A 12,811-nucleotide genomic window follows, 5' to 3' on the forward strand; every position below is an offset into this window, starting at 1 on the left:
TAAATGTTAGAACTGGCAGCAGTTGGACTTGTTTCTGTAAGCAAGCAGCCTCTAGCGAGCAACACGCCTACGAGTACAGCTGACAGTTCCTGATTTTATTAGTGTTTTAATACACAAATTTAGTAGCCACTCAAACTTGAAACCACCAAAGCGATGGGGGGGAAGGACAACAAAAAAAACCTTTTCCAGCAGTAAGACTTCCATACAAATTAATGTAAGTACATCCTTAAACAAAGAAATGGAATATTATAAAGTACATAGACATTCACTTGCTTCAGTTTTACAGTTCAAGAGAGGCATCCACATTACAGGAGTCAAACTCAAATCTGTCTTATTTACAAGTATTTGTGGCCTGAAAGTAAGTACTTGACTGCAGAAGGAGGGATGTTGGATGAGTCCGCAACTTCTTTACAGCTGTCAGTTTTGTATCACTGCCTGCTCTTCAAGGCCTCCACCAACCTAGGAAAAAGGTTATCAGTTTACTGAAAAGTCATTTCAATTATGGTTGAGACATTTTCAGAAGAAAGCCACTCTTTCTTCTAATGTGGACTCTTGTCTTTTATCGTAGAATCACTGGGTTGGGAAAGACCTTTGAGATCATCAAGCCCCACTGTATCTGTCCACTACTAAATCTGATCCCTAAGCACTTCATCTAGCTGTCTTTTAAACACTTCCAGGGATGGTGGCCTAACTATCTCCCTCAGCAGCCTTGGCCAGTGCCTGATAATCCTTTTGGTGAAGAAATTTTTCCTGATGTCCAATCTAAACCTCCCCTGGAGCAACTTGAGAGAGAGACATTCTCTCTTGTTCTGTTGTCTGTCACTTGAGAGAAGAGACCAACACCCACCTTACTACAACCTCCTTTCAGGTAGCTGTAGACAGTGGTAAGGTTTCCCCGCAGCCTCCTCAGTCCCTCAGCTGCTCCTCGTAAGACTTGTTCTCCAGCCCCTTCACCAGCTTCGTTGCTCTTCTCTGGACACGCTCCAGAGCCTCAACATCCTCCTTGTAGCGAGGGGCCCAGAACTGAACACAGGATTTGACATGCAGCCTCACCAGTGCTGAGTACAGGGGCAGAATAACCTCCCTGGACTTGCTGGCCACGCCATTTCTGATCCAAGCCAAGATGCCATTGGCCTTCTTGGCCACCTGGGCACACTGCTGGCTCATGTTCAGTCGTCTGTCCACCCACACCCCCAGGTCCTTCTCCTCTAGGCAGCTTTCCAGCCACTCTTCCCCAAGCCTGTAGCACTGCACAGGGTTGTTGTGTCCCAATGCAGGACTCTGCCCTTGGCCTTGTTAAACCTCATCCCATTGGCCTCAGCCTATTGCTCCAGCCTGTTCAGATCCTTTTGCAGAGCCTCCCTACCCTCAAACAGATCAACACTTCCTCCCATTCATGAACTTACTAAGGCTATATTCAATCCTTTCATCCAGATAAGAGATATTGAACAGAACTTGAGCCAACACTGAGCCCTGGGGGACACCACTTGTGACACGCCTTCAAGTGGATTTAACTCCATTTACTACAACTCTTTGGGTCTGGACATCCAACCATTTTTTTTACCCAGCAGAGGGTGTGCCTGTCCAGGCCAGTGGCAGCCAGTTTCTCAAGTAGAACACTGTGAGAAATGGTGTCAAAAGCTTTACTGAAGTCCAAGAAGACTACATCCACAGCCTTCCCTTCATCCATTAAGCAGGTCACCTTGTCATAGAAAGTGATCAGGTTAGTTTGGCAGGACCTGCCTTTCACAAACCCATGCTGACTGAGCCCAATCACCCGATTATCTTGCATGTGCTGTGTGACAGCATTCAAGATGACCTGTTCTATGATCTTCCCTGGCACTGAGGTCAGAGTGACACACCTGTAGTTCCCTGGATCCTCCTTCGGACCTTTCTCATAAATGGGTGTAACATCTGCCAGCCTTCAGTCAAATGTAACTTCCCTAGTCAGCCAGGACTGCTGGTAGATGATAGAAAGGGGTTTGGATAGAACCTCCACCAGCTCCCTCAATACCCTTGGGTGGATCCCATATGGCCTTATACACTTGCGAATGTCTAATTGGCCAAGCAGGCCTCCAACCATTTCCTCACATATCACAGGAGCTTTGTTCTGCTCTTCCTCCCTGTCTTCTGGCTCATGAGGCTGAGCACCCAGGGAACAGCTTACCTTACTATTAAAGACTAAGGCAAAGAAGGCATTAAGTACCTCAGCCTTATCCTTTGTCAGTAATGTCATCCCTGCATCCAGTAAAGGATGGAGATTCTCCTTGGCCTTCCTTTTGTTGCTGATGTATTTGTAGAAAGATTTTTTTATTATCTTTCACCGAATTGGCCAATCTAATTTCTAGTTGGGCTTTAGCCCTTCTGATTTTCTCTCTGCATGATTTCACTTCATCCCTGTGTTCTCCCAAGATGTCTGCCCCTTCTTCCAAAACTCATACACTTCCCTCTTTTTTCTGATCTCCACTCAGATCTTTCTGCTCTGCCAAGCTGGCTTTCTCCTCCACCAGCTCATTTTCTGGCACACGGGGACTCAGAATTTCCACAGATACAGTCTTCCAAAAAAAAGAGGCAGATGTTCTAATGAGGCCAGCGTAGTTAGACTGTTACTCACCACTCCATTGCTTCATCAAGCCCAGTGCCTTTAGTTGCAGAGGTTTTGAATATCTGCCACTTTCGGTCCTTCAAAGCAGGTAAGCCAAGTGCATTTGCCATTTCTGTGGGAGTCATGGCCTGTTCCATGTCCTGCTTATTTGCAAACACCACCAAAATGGCTTTCTTCAACTCTTCTTCCTAAAAAAGGGTAATCATGCAAGTCGTTGCAGAGACTTTTACCAAATTTATTTAAGCAGAGAAACCCATAGAATTAAAAGAAACTTCAGCAACTCTCATGGTTTTCAATTTGCTGATGGTTTGTTCTTTAGAAAGTTCTTCAGAGAGTGCGTGGTATTTACTTGCAACTCCAGTTGCTCCCAGCGTGATACCACATTAGAACAATCTCAAACACAGTAGTAGGCTATGCCTTCTACAATGTGAAGCAAGCTGGTGGTAATAAGGCATAGCAAAAAGCTTTCAGGAATTTGAGGGAAAAAGGTTTTGTTCAGCTTATCTTCTTAGTCCCATTACCCTGTTCTACACATGTTCTTGAGCTTCAAAACAGAGCAAGACACTGATTACTGTTAATCCTTCAGGGCCCTGTTTTGCCACCACTGAAGTACTGAGCAGCTGTCCTTGCAGACAGATAAATTTTCACATGACCAAAAAGCTGCAGGTGCCTAACACACCGCGAGACAGCGCTGCACGGAACTGTGAAATAGCTGCAGCCTGCTTAGTCCGTTTCAGTCAGACGCATCGCATGGGCCTGTCCTGAGGGCTGAAGTTTCACAAGTGACTTTAAGGTTCACTTGATTCACCAAATCAAATGTCACATTTGCTCCAAAAAATGGTTTTAATTTCTCAGCTTCTATTCTACTCATACCATTGTCATCCTTATTTTTCTTACCTCTAACATAGCAACAAGCTCTGATTTTGAAGTGCCAATTCTATCTCGATCACAGCTGTCCACTACATAAATGACTGCGTCTGTATTTGAATAGTAACACCGCCAATATGGCCTGCAGAAGAAAGATAAATTCTAGTCATATAATTTGCACTTTTGGCAGCGTATTTTAGCCAGATAATGAAAAACAGATTATCCAGAGGAAGTGAAAACTCTCTCTGGGGTAAAAAGCCCCGAGAAACAAACAGAAAAAATCTTCAAGAATCTACAAAAAGGAGCAGAGAGTAAAAATACTCTCAATAGCAGCAAGAAAAAAAAAAAAAGGCAGCTTGCAAACAGGGAAAGGACAGAATTGGTGGAGATATATTTATTTGGCAATCAGCATGCAGGACACCAGGTCTATAACTGAGGAACAAGGAAGCAAAGCAACTTTAAAGACCCAGGCTTCTGCCACAGATAACTGTCATGGTCACCAAAAAAGGATGAATAGAGAAATCTTAAATGACTAATGCATATAGGCAAACAATTAACAAGGACCACAACAAACTGCCTTCTGCAGAGTTATCTTACTGAGACTAAAAATGGAAGGAACCTGCACCTTACTTATTAACTAACTACACTGCACTTCACTACTAAGTGTTTAAAAAGCAATCAGGAGAAGAGCATACAAGGGTCCTGAAGAAATCACTACAATTATGCCTACAATAACTCATTACAAAACTTGTAGAGCTCGCTAAAAAAAAGTTATCATCTATACCTAATTCAACAAGTGGGTTGTCACTCACTTCCCTGTCTCAGAACACCTCACAACTGCCTACTGCACAAGAAAACTTGTTTTGCAAAGCAAAACTATATAAAAGTAAAAAAATTAACTTGTTTCTTTCTAATCTGGAGTCTAAAGTGGGTTTTACTAACTGAATTCTATCAGATGAAAGCACTCTCCTGATGATGGGCTGTTTTGAAAACAGAAAAGAACCAAACTTCAGAAGTGCCAGCTATAAGAAATCCAAAAGATTAGCATTTTTTAGAGAAATCTAATTATCTCTTTTGATTTTAAGAGATCTATTACCTTATGCTCGTCTGTCCTCCCAAGTCCCACACTTGAAATTTCAGATTCTTGTATGTCACTGTCTCAACATTGAATCCAATGGCTGAAACAAAGAACAATTTCACTGCTGGCAATTTTTCTGAAGAACATTACGGCACTTTAACATTTTCAGGCCTAAAATACTCCCCTATGCAGTACCTCTATAGCACACTGTAATACTGTCATGCAGTAAAGTTCTTATATACAAAAGCAGAAGGTGCTTTTATTTATGAAACAAACATATAGCAAGGTCAGCTGACAAAGCTTCTGCATTAGAGCTACGGGCAAACTGGCCATTTCCACTAAGGGACTGGTCACTTACTTGGAATGGTGGTAACAACTTCTCCAACTTGCAGCCTGTAGAGAATGGTTGTTTTTCCTGCTCCATCCAGTCCCAGGATGAGAATCCTCATCTCTCGAGTTCCAAACAAACTGGAAAAGATGGTAGAGAAAAAGCCCCCTACAAAAACCAGAACAGAAAGAAGTTTCAATGTCAGCTATGGAGGATATGGAAATGCAGACCAATCAGCCTCATTTCCTACTGAGCAATAATAAGCTGCCTTTTCTCCAGCGAAAACAGACAAGTTCAGGTTGTCGCTCAAGACACCTGTATGCTGAACCATATTACATTTTCCTCATGTTATGCTGCTGTTTCATGGTAGCTTGATTCAGCAAGATCCCATTGCAGCAGCAGCAAGCTTCCTCGTTGTGGTTAGAGTTTTATCCTCATTTGCCAAAATCTGAGCCAATTTCTTTTTTGTTTGTATTGGACTCCATCTTTTCAACGTAAGAGACAACACAAGGACATGCTGAAGCCTGGAAGAATTCTTTCTGATGTTTATGGCCTCCCACATGACCATTCGCTTCATTTCTCTTAAAATGATGTATAAATCAATAGGTTTGTGTTAAATCATGTTCCAATACAAACTATGAAGCTACACTAAATGAAGTAAGTTAATGCTACAGAAAAGTCCAGAAGCTGATTTTAAATGCCTCCTCCTTTTTTTTTTTCTTTTTCTTTTCTCCAAAACTGGCTTCCCCCAATGTCTCATTTATTCTTTAGATGCCTGTAAAACTACTCGTGGCCAGACTAGTATCTGATTAGATGTTTCTATGTATAAAGAATACTAATGCTGTAAGCCAGTAACAACAACATTTTTTCCAAAGGCTTTTAGAACAAATATATCTAATGCTAAATAATACTTTCGTAAATCCACCTAAACCCTGTAAAAGGTAACAAAACACCAAACAATCTAGAATCACATTTGTTATCACAGAAGAAGCAAATTGGAGAAGATTTACAATCAAAATCTTATTGAAGGAAGTTTTGTTGAAATTATTCTTTATATTTGCCATTCTAGGCATCTGTGACGCCTTTCCAGGGCAAGGAAGGAGCAATGAGCTGTGTGCTTATGCATAAGAAGGTATTCAAACTGATAACAGGTTGTTTTACTTCTTCTGAGCCCGTCCCATCACAGAAGCTGTGCAGACTACAAACCTGGAAAACAAGGAGACGGAGCAGGGGACCATCTGTTGCCACTTTGCACAGTGCTGCTTACAGCACTGTTTACTGTGAGACAGGCAAATAACCTTAACGCAACTGAGCTGCAAAAGGTATTTCAACAAGAACAGCTCAGGTAGAAAGCTCAGGTGATCCACAGAGGCCTATAAAATGATAACTCTTTCCTCTCAGCCAGTAACTTTGCTTACTGCTGGACACCTTTCATGCCCTCTTCTTACATTCTAGTATGCTTTTCCCACAATGTAACTGCCCAAACACCATCAGGAATCATAGAATCACAGAGTCATTGAACGGTTTGTGTTGGAAGGTCATCTAGTCCCCTGCAATGAGCAGGGACATCTTTCACAAGATCAGGTTGCACAGAGCCCCATCCAATCTGACCCTTAATGTTTCCAGGGATGGGGCACCTACCACCTCTCTGGGCAACCTGTTTCAGTGCTTTACCACCCTCAGCATAAAAAATGTCTTCCTAATATCCAGTCTAAACCTCTCCTCTTTTAGTTTAAAACCATTACCCCTTGTCCTAAAAGGACAGATTTATGTTAATCACTTATCCAGTGTCTCTTACCATTCCCTCTATTTTATTTACTACCCTACAAAACCTTTTTTCGTAATTAATTCCTTGTTAGCAACCCATTACACACGCAGATCAGAGTTTAATTCCCAGCTCTCAGGAGCACCAGAGCTTTGGGCAGCCTGGTCCAGCAGGAGGTGTCCCTGCCCGTGGCAGGGGGTTGGAACTGGATGGTCTTTAAGGTTCCTTCCCACCCAAACCGTTCTATGATTCTCTGGTCACCATCCCTGACCAAATGCCAGCTCCCACTGTGCCGGCCACAGGATTCATAGAATCACAGAATCACCAGGTAGGAAAAGACCTCTTGGATCATCAAGTCCAACCATTCCTATCTGCCACTAAACCATGGCCCAGAGCACCTCATCCACCCGTCTTTTAAACACCTCCAGACATGGTGCCTCAACCACTCCCTGGGCAGCCTCTGACAGTGCCCGACGACCCTTTCTGTGAAATTTTTTTTTCTGATATCCAGTCTGATCCTCCCTTGGCACAGCTTGAGGCCATTCCCCCTTGTCCTGTCCCCTGTCACTTGGGAGAAGAGGCCAGCTACCTCCTTACAGGGAGTTTTGGAGGGCAATAAGGTCTCCCCTCAGCCTCCTCCTCTCAAGGCTAAACAACCCCAGTTCCCTCAGCCGCTCCTCATAAGACTTGTTCTCCAGCCCCCTCACCAGCTTTGTTGCTCTTCTCTGGACACGCTCCAGAGCCTCAACATCCTCCTTGTAGCGAAAGGCTCAGAACTGAACACAGGATTTGAGGTGCGGCCTCACCAGTACAGGGGCAGAGTCACCTCCCTGGTCCTGCTTGCCATGCTGTTTCTGATCCAAGCCAAGATGCCATCGGCCTTCTTGGCTACCCGGGCACACTGCTGGCTCATGTTCAGTCGTCTGTCCACCCACACCCCCAGGTCCTTCTCCTCAGCGATGCCCCCCACCCCCCCCAGCGGTGCTCCCCTCAGCCCCGGGAGTCCCGGCCGCCCCTCACCCATCTCGAGCCGCCGCGCCTCGTCCCTCCCGCAGCTCCACGTCTCTCGCCGGGCGCGTAAACCAGGCGCGGCCTTCCCGCGGCGCCGCCGATTCGACACGGGGCGGGGATAACGCAAGCCTCGGCCGGAAAGGGGCTTTCCTCTCCTCCCTACCCGCGCGGATACAGCCAGGGGGAAAGGAGAAAGGGAAGAATGAGTTAAGAGGTAAAGAAGCGGGGACGGAGCGCGGGCGTGGCGAATCTGCGGGCGAGGGCTGCAGGGAGGCGGGCGGGGCTCGGGCCGTGGCGTTTCCACCGCCCGCCGGCAGGGGGAGCAGCACCCCCCCGCCTCGGGACGGACAGACGGACGCCGACACGGACAGGGGAACGGACGCACAGACAGACACTGACGGACAGAGGGAAACAGAGACACAGACAGACACGCACAGACAGACACGGAGAGGGGAATGGACAAAGAGACACAACAGACGCGCACACAAGCAGACACGCACAGACAGACGCACAGACATACACACAGAGACGCACACAGACAGACACAGAGACACAAACACACAGATAACGCACACGCACAGAGACACACACAGACAGGCACAGACGCACAGACATACAGAGACACGCACAGACAGATGCACAGACACAGAGACACGCACAGAGACACACAGACACGTGCAGACACACAGACATGCACAGACAGGCACATGCAGACAGACACACGTACAGACACACACAGATGCACACACACACAGACGCACAGACAGACATGCAGACACAAGCACAGACACACGCACAGACACAGATGCACGCAGACACTCAGCAGTCCTTCCCGCCATGGGGGTGTCCCGGCAGCAGCCCCCAGTGACAGCTGCGCCCCGGGGAGCTGCAGAGGGCTCACACGCAGGCCCCGGGGTGGCTCCCATAGCACAGACACCCAGAGCCCGGCCCAGCCTGAGTGTCCTGTGCTGCCCTTCGACAGAGAACAACTGTACTTGACTCCTGGGGTGCAGTGTTTGAAGGATACAGACCATGACAGGATAAAGTCAGGGTAGTGATGTTACCAAAATTCCACACGAGGAGCAGCCAGTTCCTATAATGACATTACGTAATGAATTCTCTGAACCAACAGAATTCCAAAGTTAGTCATATATTTAATGAGAAACCCTGTACATTGTTTCCTGGTTTTCCCCGAGATGGTGGAGAAACAAAAAAAATCCCCTCGAGAATCAACAAAGTCCAACTATGTAAACCATTGACACTGCAGTGCTCCTAAGGAATAGCCAGTAACAGTCATCTCAGAGCAGGGCTATCACCCTCCCTGCATACAGGATGATGCAATTCATGTCATTTGTGCAGAAATGTATAAAATCATAAAAAATGTCAACTATGAGGTAAGGAAGATTCAAGAGACAGAATTTACAAGGCCCACATGGAGAACTGGGCTTCAAAATAACAGTAAAAGATCTAAGTAAGAGAGAAATCCAATAGACTTCATGTCAATAATCAGTTGTTACACTGTACTTCTTTTATGTAAGAGATTCATATCTCCTCTCTCATGAGGACAATCTGTAACTACAGAACCATTCTACCACTCAACCACATTGGCTTCCTCCTCATGCACTTTATTTTGCTTGATGTTCCTGCTCAGTAAGAACTGCACAGAAAACTTTACTCTTCCAAGCCACAAGAACCAAACCTAGGGTAGTCGCCTTTCATGACTTTCCTGATGTTTGTTTTTTCTTCCTTGTCAAAAGAGAAGCAGCTTGTACTTCTATTGGCTGAAAAAAAGGCAGGATGAGAGGGAGCAGAAAAACAGCTCACAGTGCAAAATGATCGCCTTTCATACAGAATACGAACCAAAGGGTGATCACAGTGTCTGCAGGCGCGGAGACCCAAAATCTACATTTTCATTAGGCCTGTGTGTGATGCAGTAACAGCATAAACAGACACAGACCTGTTAGTTCCTTCTGAAAGCATCCGTAAATGTATTATCGGCACAGTCGTAGAACTTTTGTATTCTCCATCAGAATTCTTTCTTGCTTGAAATTCTACATTAATCATAACTCAGTTATTAACAAAACTTTATTTTTCCTGTCAAGTTGGCAGCAATAGGAAAGAATACACAAAACAGGTCCATAGGGATAAGAAAAAAGTAACAAAATATTTTCGACATTAATTAGAAAATGTATGCTCTATAAAATGTGATGATCTACGAGGCCTGCCCTAGGATGTTGTTTCAATGGGCAAGCAACATCTCTCAGTCTTTTAGGTCCTTGAAACCCTTAGGAGACCACGGATGCGTCTAACAAGAGCTTGAATAAAGGTGTATCGTGACCGAACCTTAGAATATAACCCTTCAATGTCCAGAAGCTTCTTCTGCAAAGATTCACCAAAGTTGTTCGTGGCTTCTATCTGAAGCTGAGAAACAGAGATTTGTTGCAGTCATCAATACAAAATCTTCTCTTTCTGGAATGTCAACTTATCCATCATCAACTACCTGTCAACCCTTTCACTATGATTTATTCTCTAAACAACTTTCAAAAGCATTAAGGGAGTCAGGAAAAACAAAGTAATACTTCCATTCTTCCCTTATGTTTTTCTATCTAAATTATTGAATGGACAGCTTTCTGTGGAGATTTTTGAGTGACTCTGAGCATTTACAGATTATCCAAATATTACCACCTTACAAACTTTACAAGTTTTAGGAATTAAGGTACTATATATCAGCCTTCTTTGGTTACAGTCATACAAATGCTTCTCCCAATTAAAATTTTCCTAGCCCCTTAAGGACTGTTTTGGAGTTGCAGTACATGAGAACAGACACCATTTCTTCATTAATAATATGCAATCAATCTCTAGAAAAAAATTAGATTATAACTATTTGAGCATGATGTTACTGTATATTTTACTTCTGAACAAATGTAACATATACCTGTTTTGATAATTCTAGATCTTATAAAGGTACTTGAGACTACACAGGTTTTTGAGCACAGTTTTTTTCTGCACAAACAGCAGTAGAAATGTCAGTCGGAGTTATTAAGGAAATGATCCCTTTCTCTGCCACCTCTGCATCAAATTTACACAAACCATTCGATTGCTGCATAAGCAGAAATCACTTCTTCGCTATATACTATACTAGTATTTACTAGTGACTATTATTAATAGTCTCCTCAGTTTCTGTTATCCATCTCAATCCGATTTCTCTACAGTCTAGCTGCAGCTGACTTGTAGTCAACAGCTATAGGGTCACAGAAAAAGAGGAAACCTGCCCTCATATTGAGAGTCTTTCAAGGATAACTGATGTTTTCCAGGAAACTATTATTAAAAAGCACATATTGTTTGACTGGTTTACAAGAGAAAAACAATGATTAATTTTTAAGATCATTTTTAGCTCACTTTTAACTTTTTATATTAAGACTTGAAAACACATGGGAGGCAGCACAACTGCTACCTGCTTCCAAATGCTTTCCAAAAAAATTTTGCAACATTTCATTAATCCTAAATTAAGTGATATACTGTTGGTTTTACCACAGCTTGTTTAGAAGCAAGAAAACTACAGTCAGATTGCTCTCAATAGCTATATGGTAACCAAGTGCTTTCTGTACTTTTCAGCAGACTGTCACATCTCACCTGTTCTATATCGTGCTGGCTCACTCGATTAAGTCCACCACTGAAATCCAAGTTAGACTCTGAACCAAAGGAATCTAGGGATAAAAAATGAGACGTTAAAAATATGTTAGTTGCCTCACACTATTTTCTCCATATCAAGTTATAAAACGAGTTCAAAACGCAATGTTCCAAACTGGTCAGTAAACTTGTGCCACAGAAATTACACTAATTTTTTTTACTTTAATCATTTAGAGAAAATACACTAAAGATCCATAAATAATTTTAATCAAACAACATAGCAATTGAAGGAAAAAGTTCCTCCTCTGATCACTTATCCCTTCCTGATTTTCTCCCAGGTTGTTTTAAAAAAGAAATTTCAATAAACTTAAAATCTTCTGGTGAATCAATGGTGTCTAAAATTCTAAAAATACTTTTCAAACCACAAATGTTAATTTTAGTTATTAATTTCATCTTATTTATTGAAATATTTTAGTACAAATTGTTTTAAATCACTGATACATTATCTGAACTTGGTTTGAACAACAAATAAAAACACAGTTAATTTTACTTTCCTTTGGAGGTTAAGCGTAATAGACAAACCCCCAAAGTTTATGACTCAACCTGTGTATTGCCAGTTCTCCAGCAGAAAATCCAAAGTATGCCAAGTCCAAACAAAGTCTTTTCAATTAAATATAAATGGCAAACTATTAATAGCAGCAAATCAGCTTTAAAGTTAACCATGAGAACACATTCAAAGGCACTTTGATATTTGAGAAACTTTACCTTGCAGCCTTCCTTTCTTAAACAGCATCCTGGAGGAAAGCAGCGGATCTTGGGAATCAGTGGGTGTGCAATGCAGCAGATAGTGTTCCAGGTGACGCCAGAAAATGAAGAGACACGTTTCTATAATATCTGTAGACACATCCAAGTGAAGGAGTATAGTTTTCTTGTCTTTAGATGGTACATTTACTATATGGGCATATTTACACACTTTGAAGCAGATCAAGATGTTGGCTCAACCATCTGTCACCTCCGCCAGCAGAAGCTTCTCAGCCCCTGTGCTATGGCCTGGTAACAGACAACTTGCAATCTCCTTACCTCTTTCAGTGCAGCGCTGGTTCTGATACTGCAATGACTGCTACTACCCTTGACGAGGCTTTAAACCAACACTCTGCACCACAGCACAGTATGAGCGTTCATGGGATTTGTAATGACAGCTCAGTTGCAGAGACATTGAACTAAAGCAGAGGTTATAAAGCTGGGGATGGCGATCACACCGTAAGTTACAACTGGTAAGTCTGCAAAAGCACATCTTTCCTAAAGCAGGCTTCAGAGAAAAACTGTGATCCACTGCAGACAATTATTTATTCCAGACGTCATCTGGAATACTGTGTCCAATTCTGGTATTCTCAACGTAAGAAGCAGATGGAACTGTTGGAACAGGTCCAGAGGAGCGCTACAAAGATGATCGGAGGGCTGGAGCACCTTCCCTACGAGGACAGGCTGAGAGATTTGGGGTTGTTCAGCCTGGAGAAGAGAAGGCTC

General features: G+C 43.3%; 2 protein-coding genes across 2 annotated transcripts in view; both read right to left on the reverse strand.

Moving 5' to 3' along the window:
* Nucleotides 1-125: 125 nt before the first annotated feature.
* On the reverse strand, nucleotides 126-7,908 carry ARL1 (ADP ribosylation factor like GTPase 1). The gene is made up of 6 exons (XM_054082008.1): nucleotides 7,664-7,908; nucleotides 4,909-5,046; nucleotides 4,569-4,650; nucleotides 3,503-3,614; nucleotides 2,615-2,793; nucleotides 126-459 (listed from the first exon to the last, which is right to left on the reverse strand). Exons 1-6 carry the CDS (start codon nucleotides 7,665-7,667, stop codon nucleotides 429-431), a joined length of 546 nt encoding a protein of 181 aa, XP_053937983.1. The 5' UTR covers nucleotides 7,668-7,908; the 3' UTR covers nucleotides 126-428.
* Nucleotides 7,909-8,552: 644 nt separating this feature from the next.
* Nucleotides 8,553-12,811, reverse strand: part of NUP205 (nucleoporin 205) — a 52,960-nt gene continuing 48,701 nt past the window's right edge. Inside the window, exons 41-43 of the mRNA XM_054081900.1 lie at nucleotides 12,050-12,178; nucleotides 11,288-11,361; nucleotides 8,553-10,075 (exon numbers count right to left, since the gene is read on the reverse strand). Coding sequence (XP_053937875.1) covers nucleotides 9,923-10,075; nucleotides 11,288-11,361; nucleotides 12,050-12,178 — 356 coding nt within the window. The 3' untranslated portion in view covers nucleotides 8,553-9,922. The remainder of the gene's footprint in view (nucleotides 10,076-11,287; nucleotides 11,362-12,049; nucleotides 12,179-12,811) is intronic.

Source organism: Cuculus canorus, chromosome 1 (assembly GCF_017976375.1).
Source record: "Cuculus canorus isolate bCucCan1 chromosome 1, bCucCan1.pri, whole genome shotgun sequence".
Taxonomy (NCBI): Eukaryota; Metazoa; Chordata; class Aves; order Cuculiformes; family Cuculidae; genus Cuculus; species Cuculus canorus.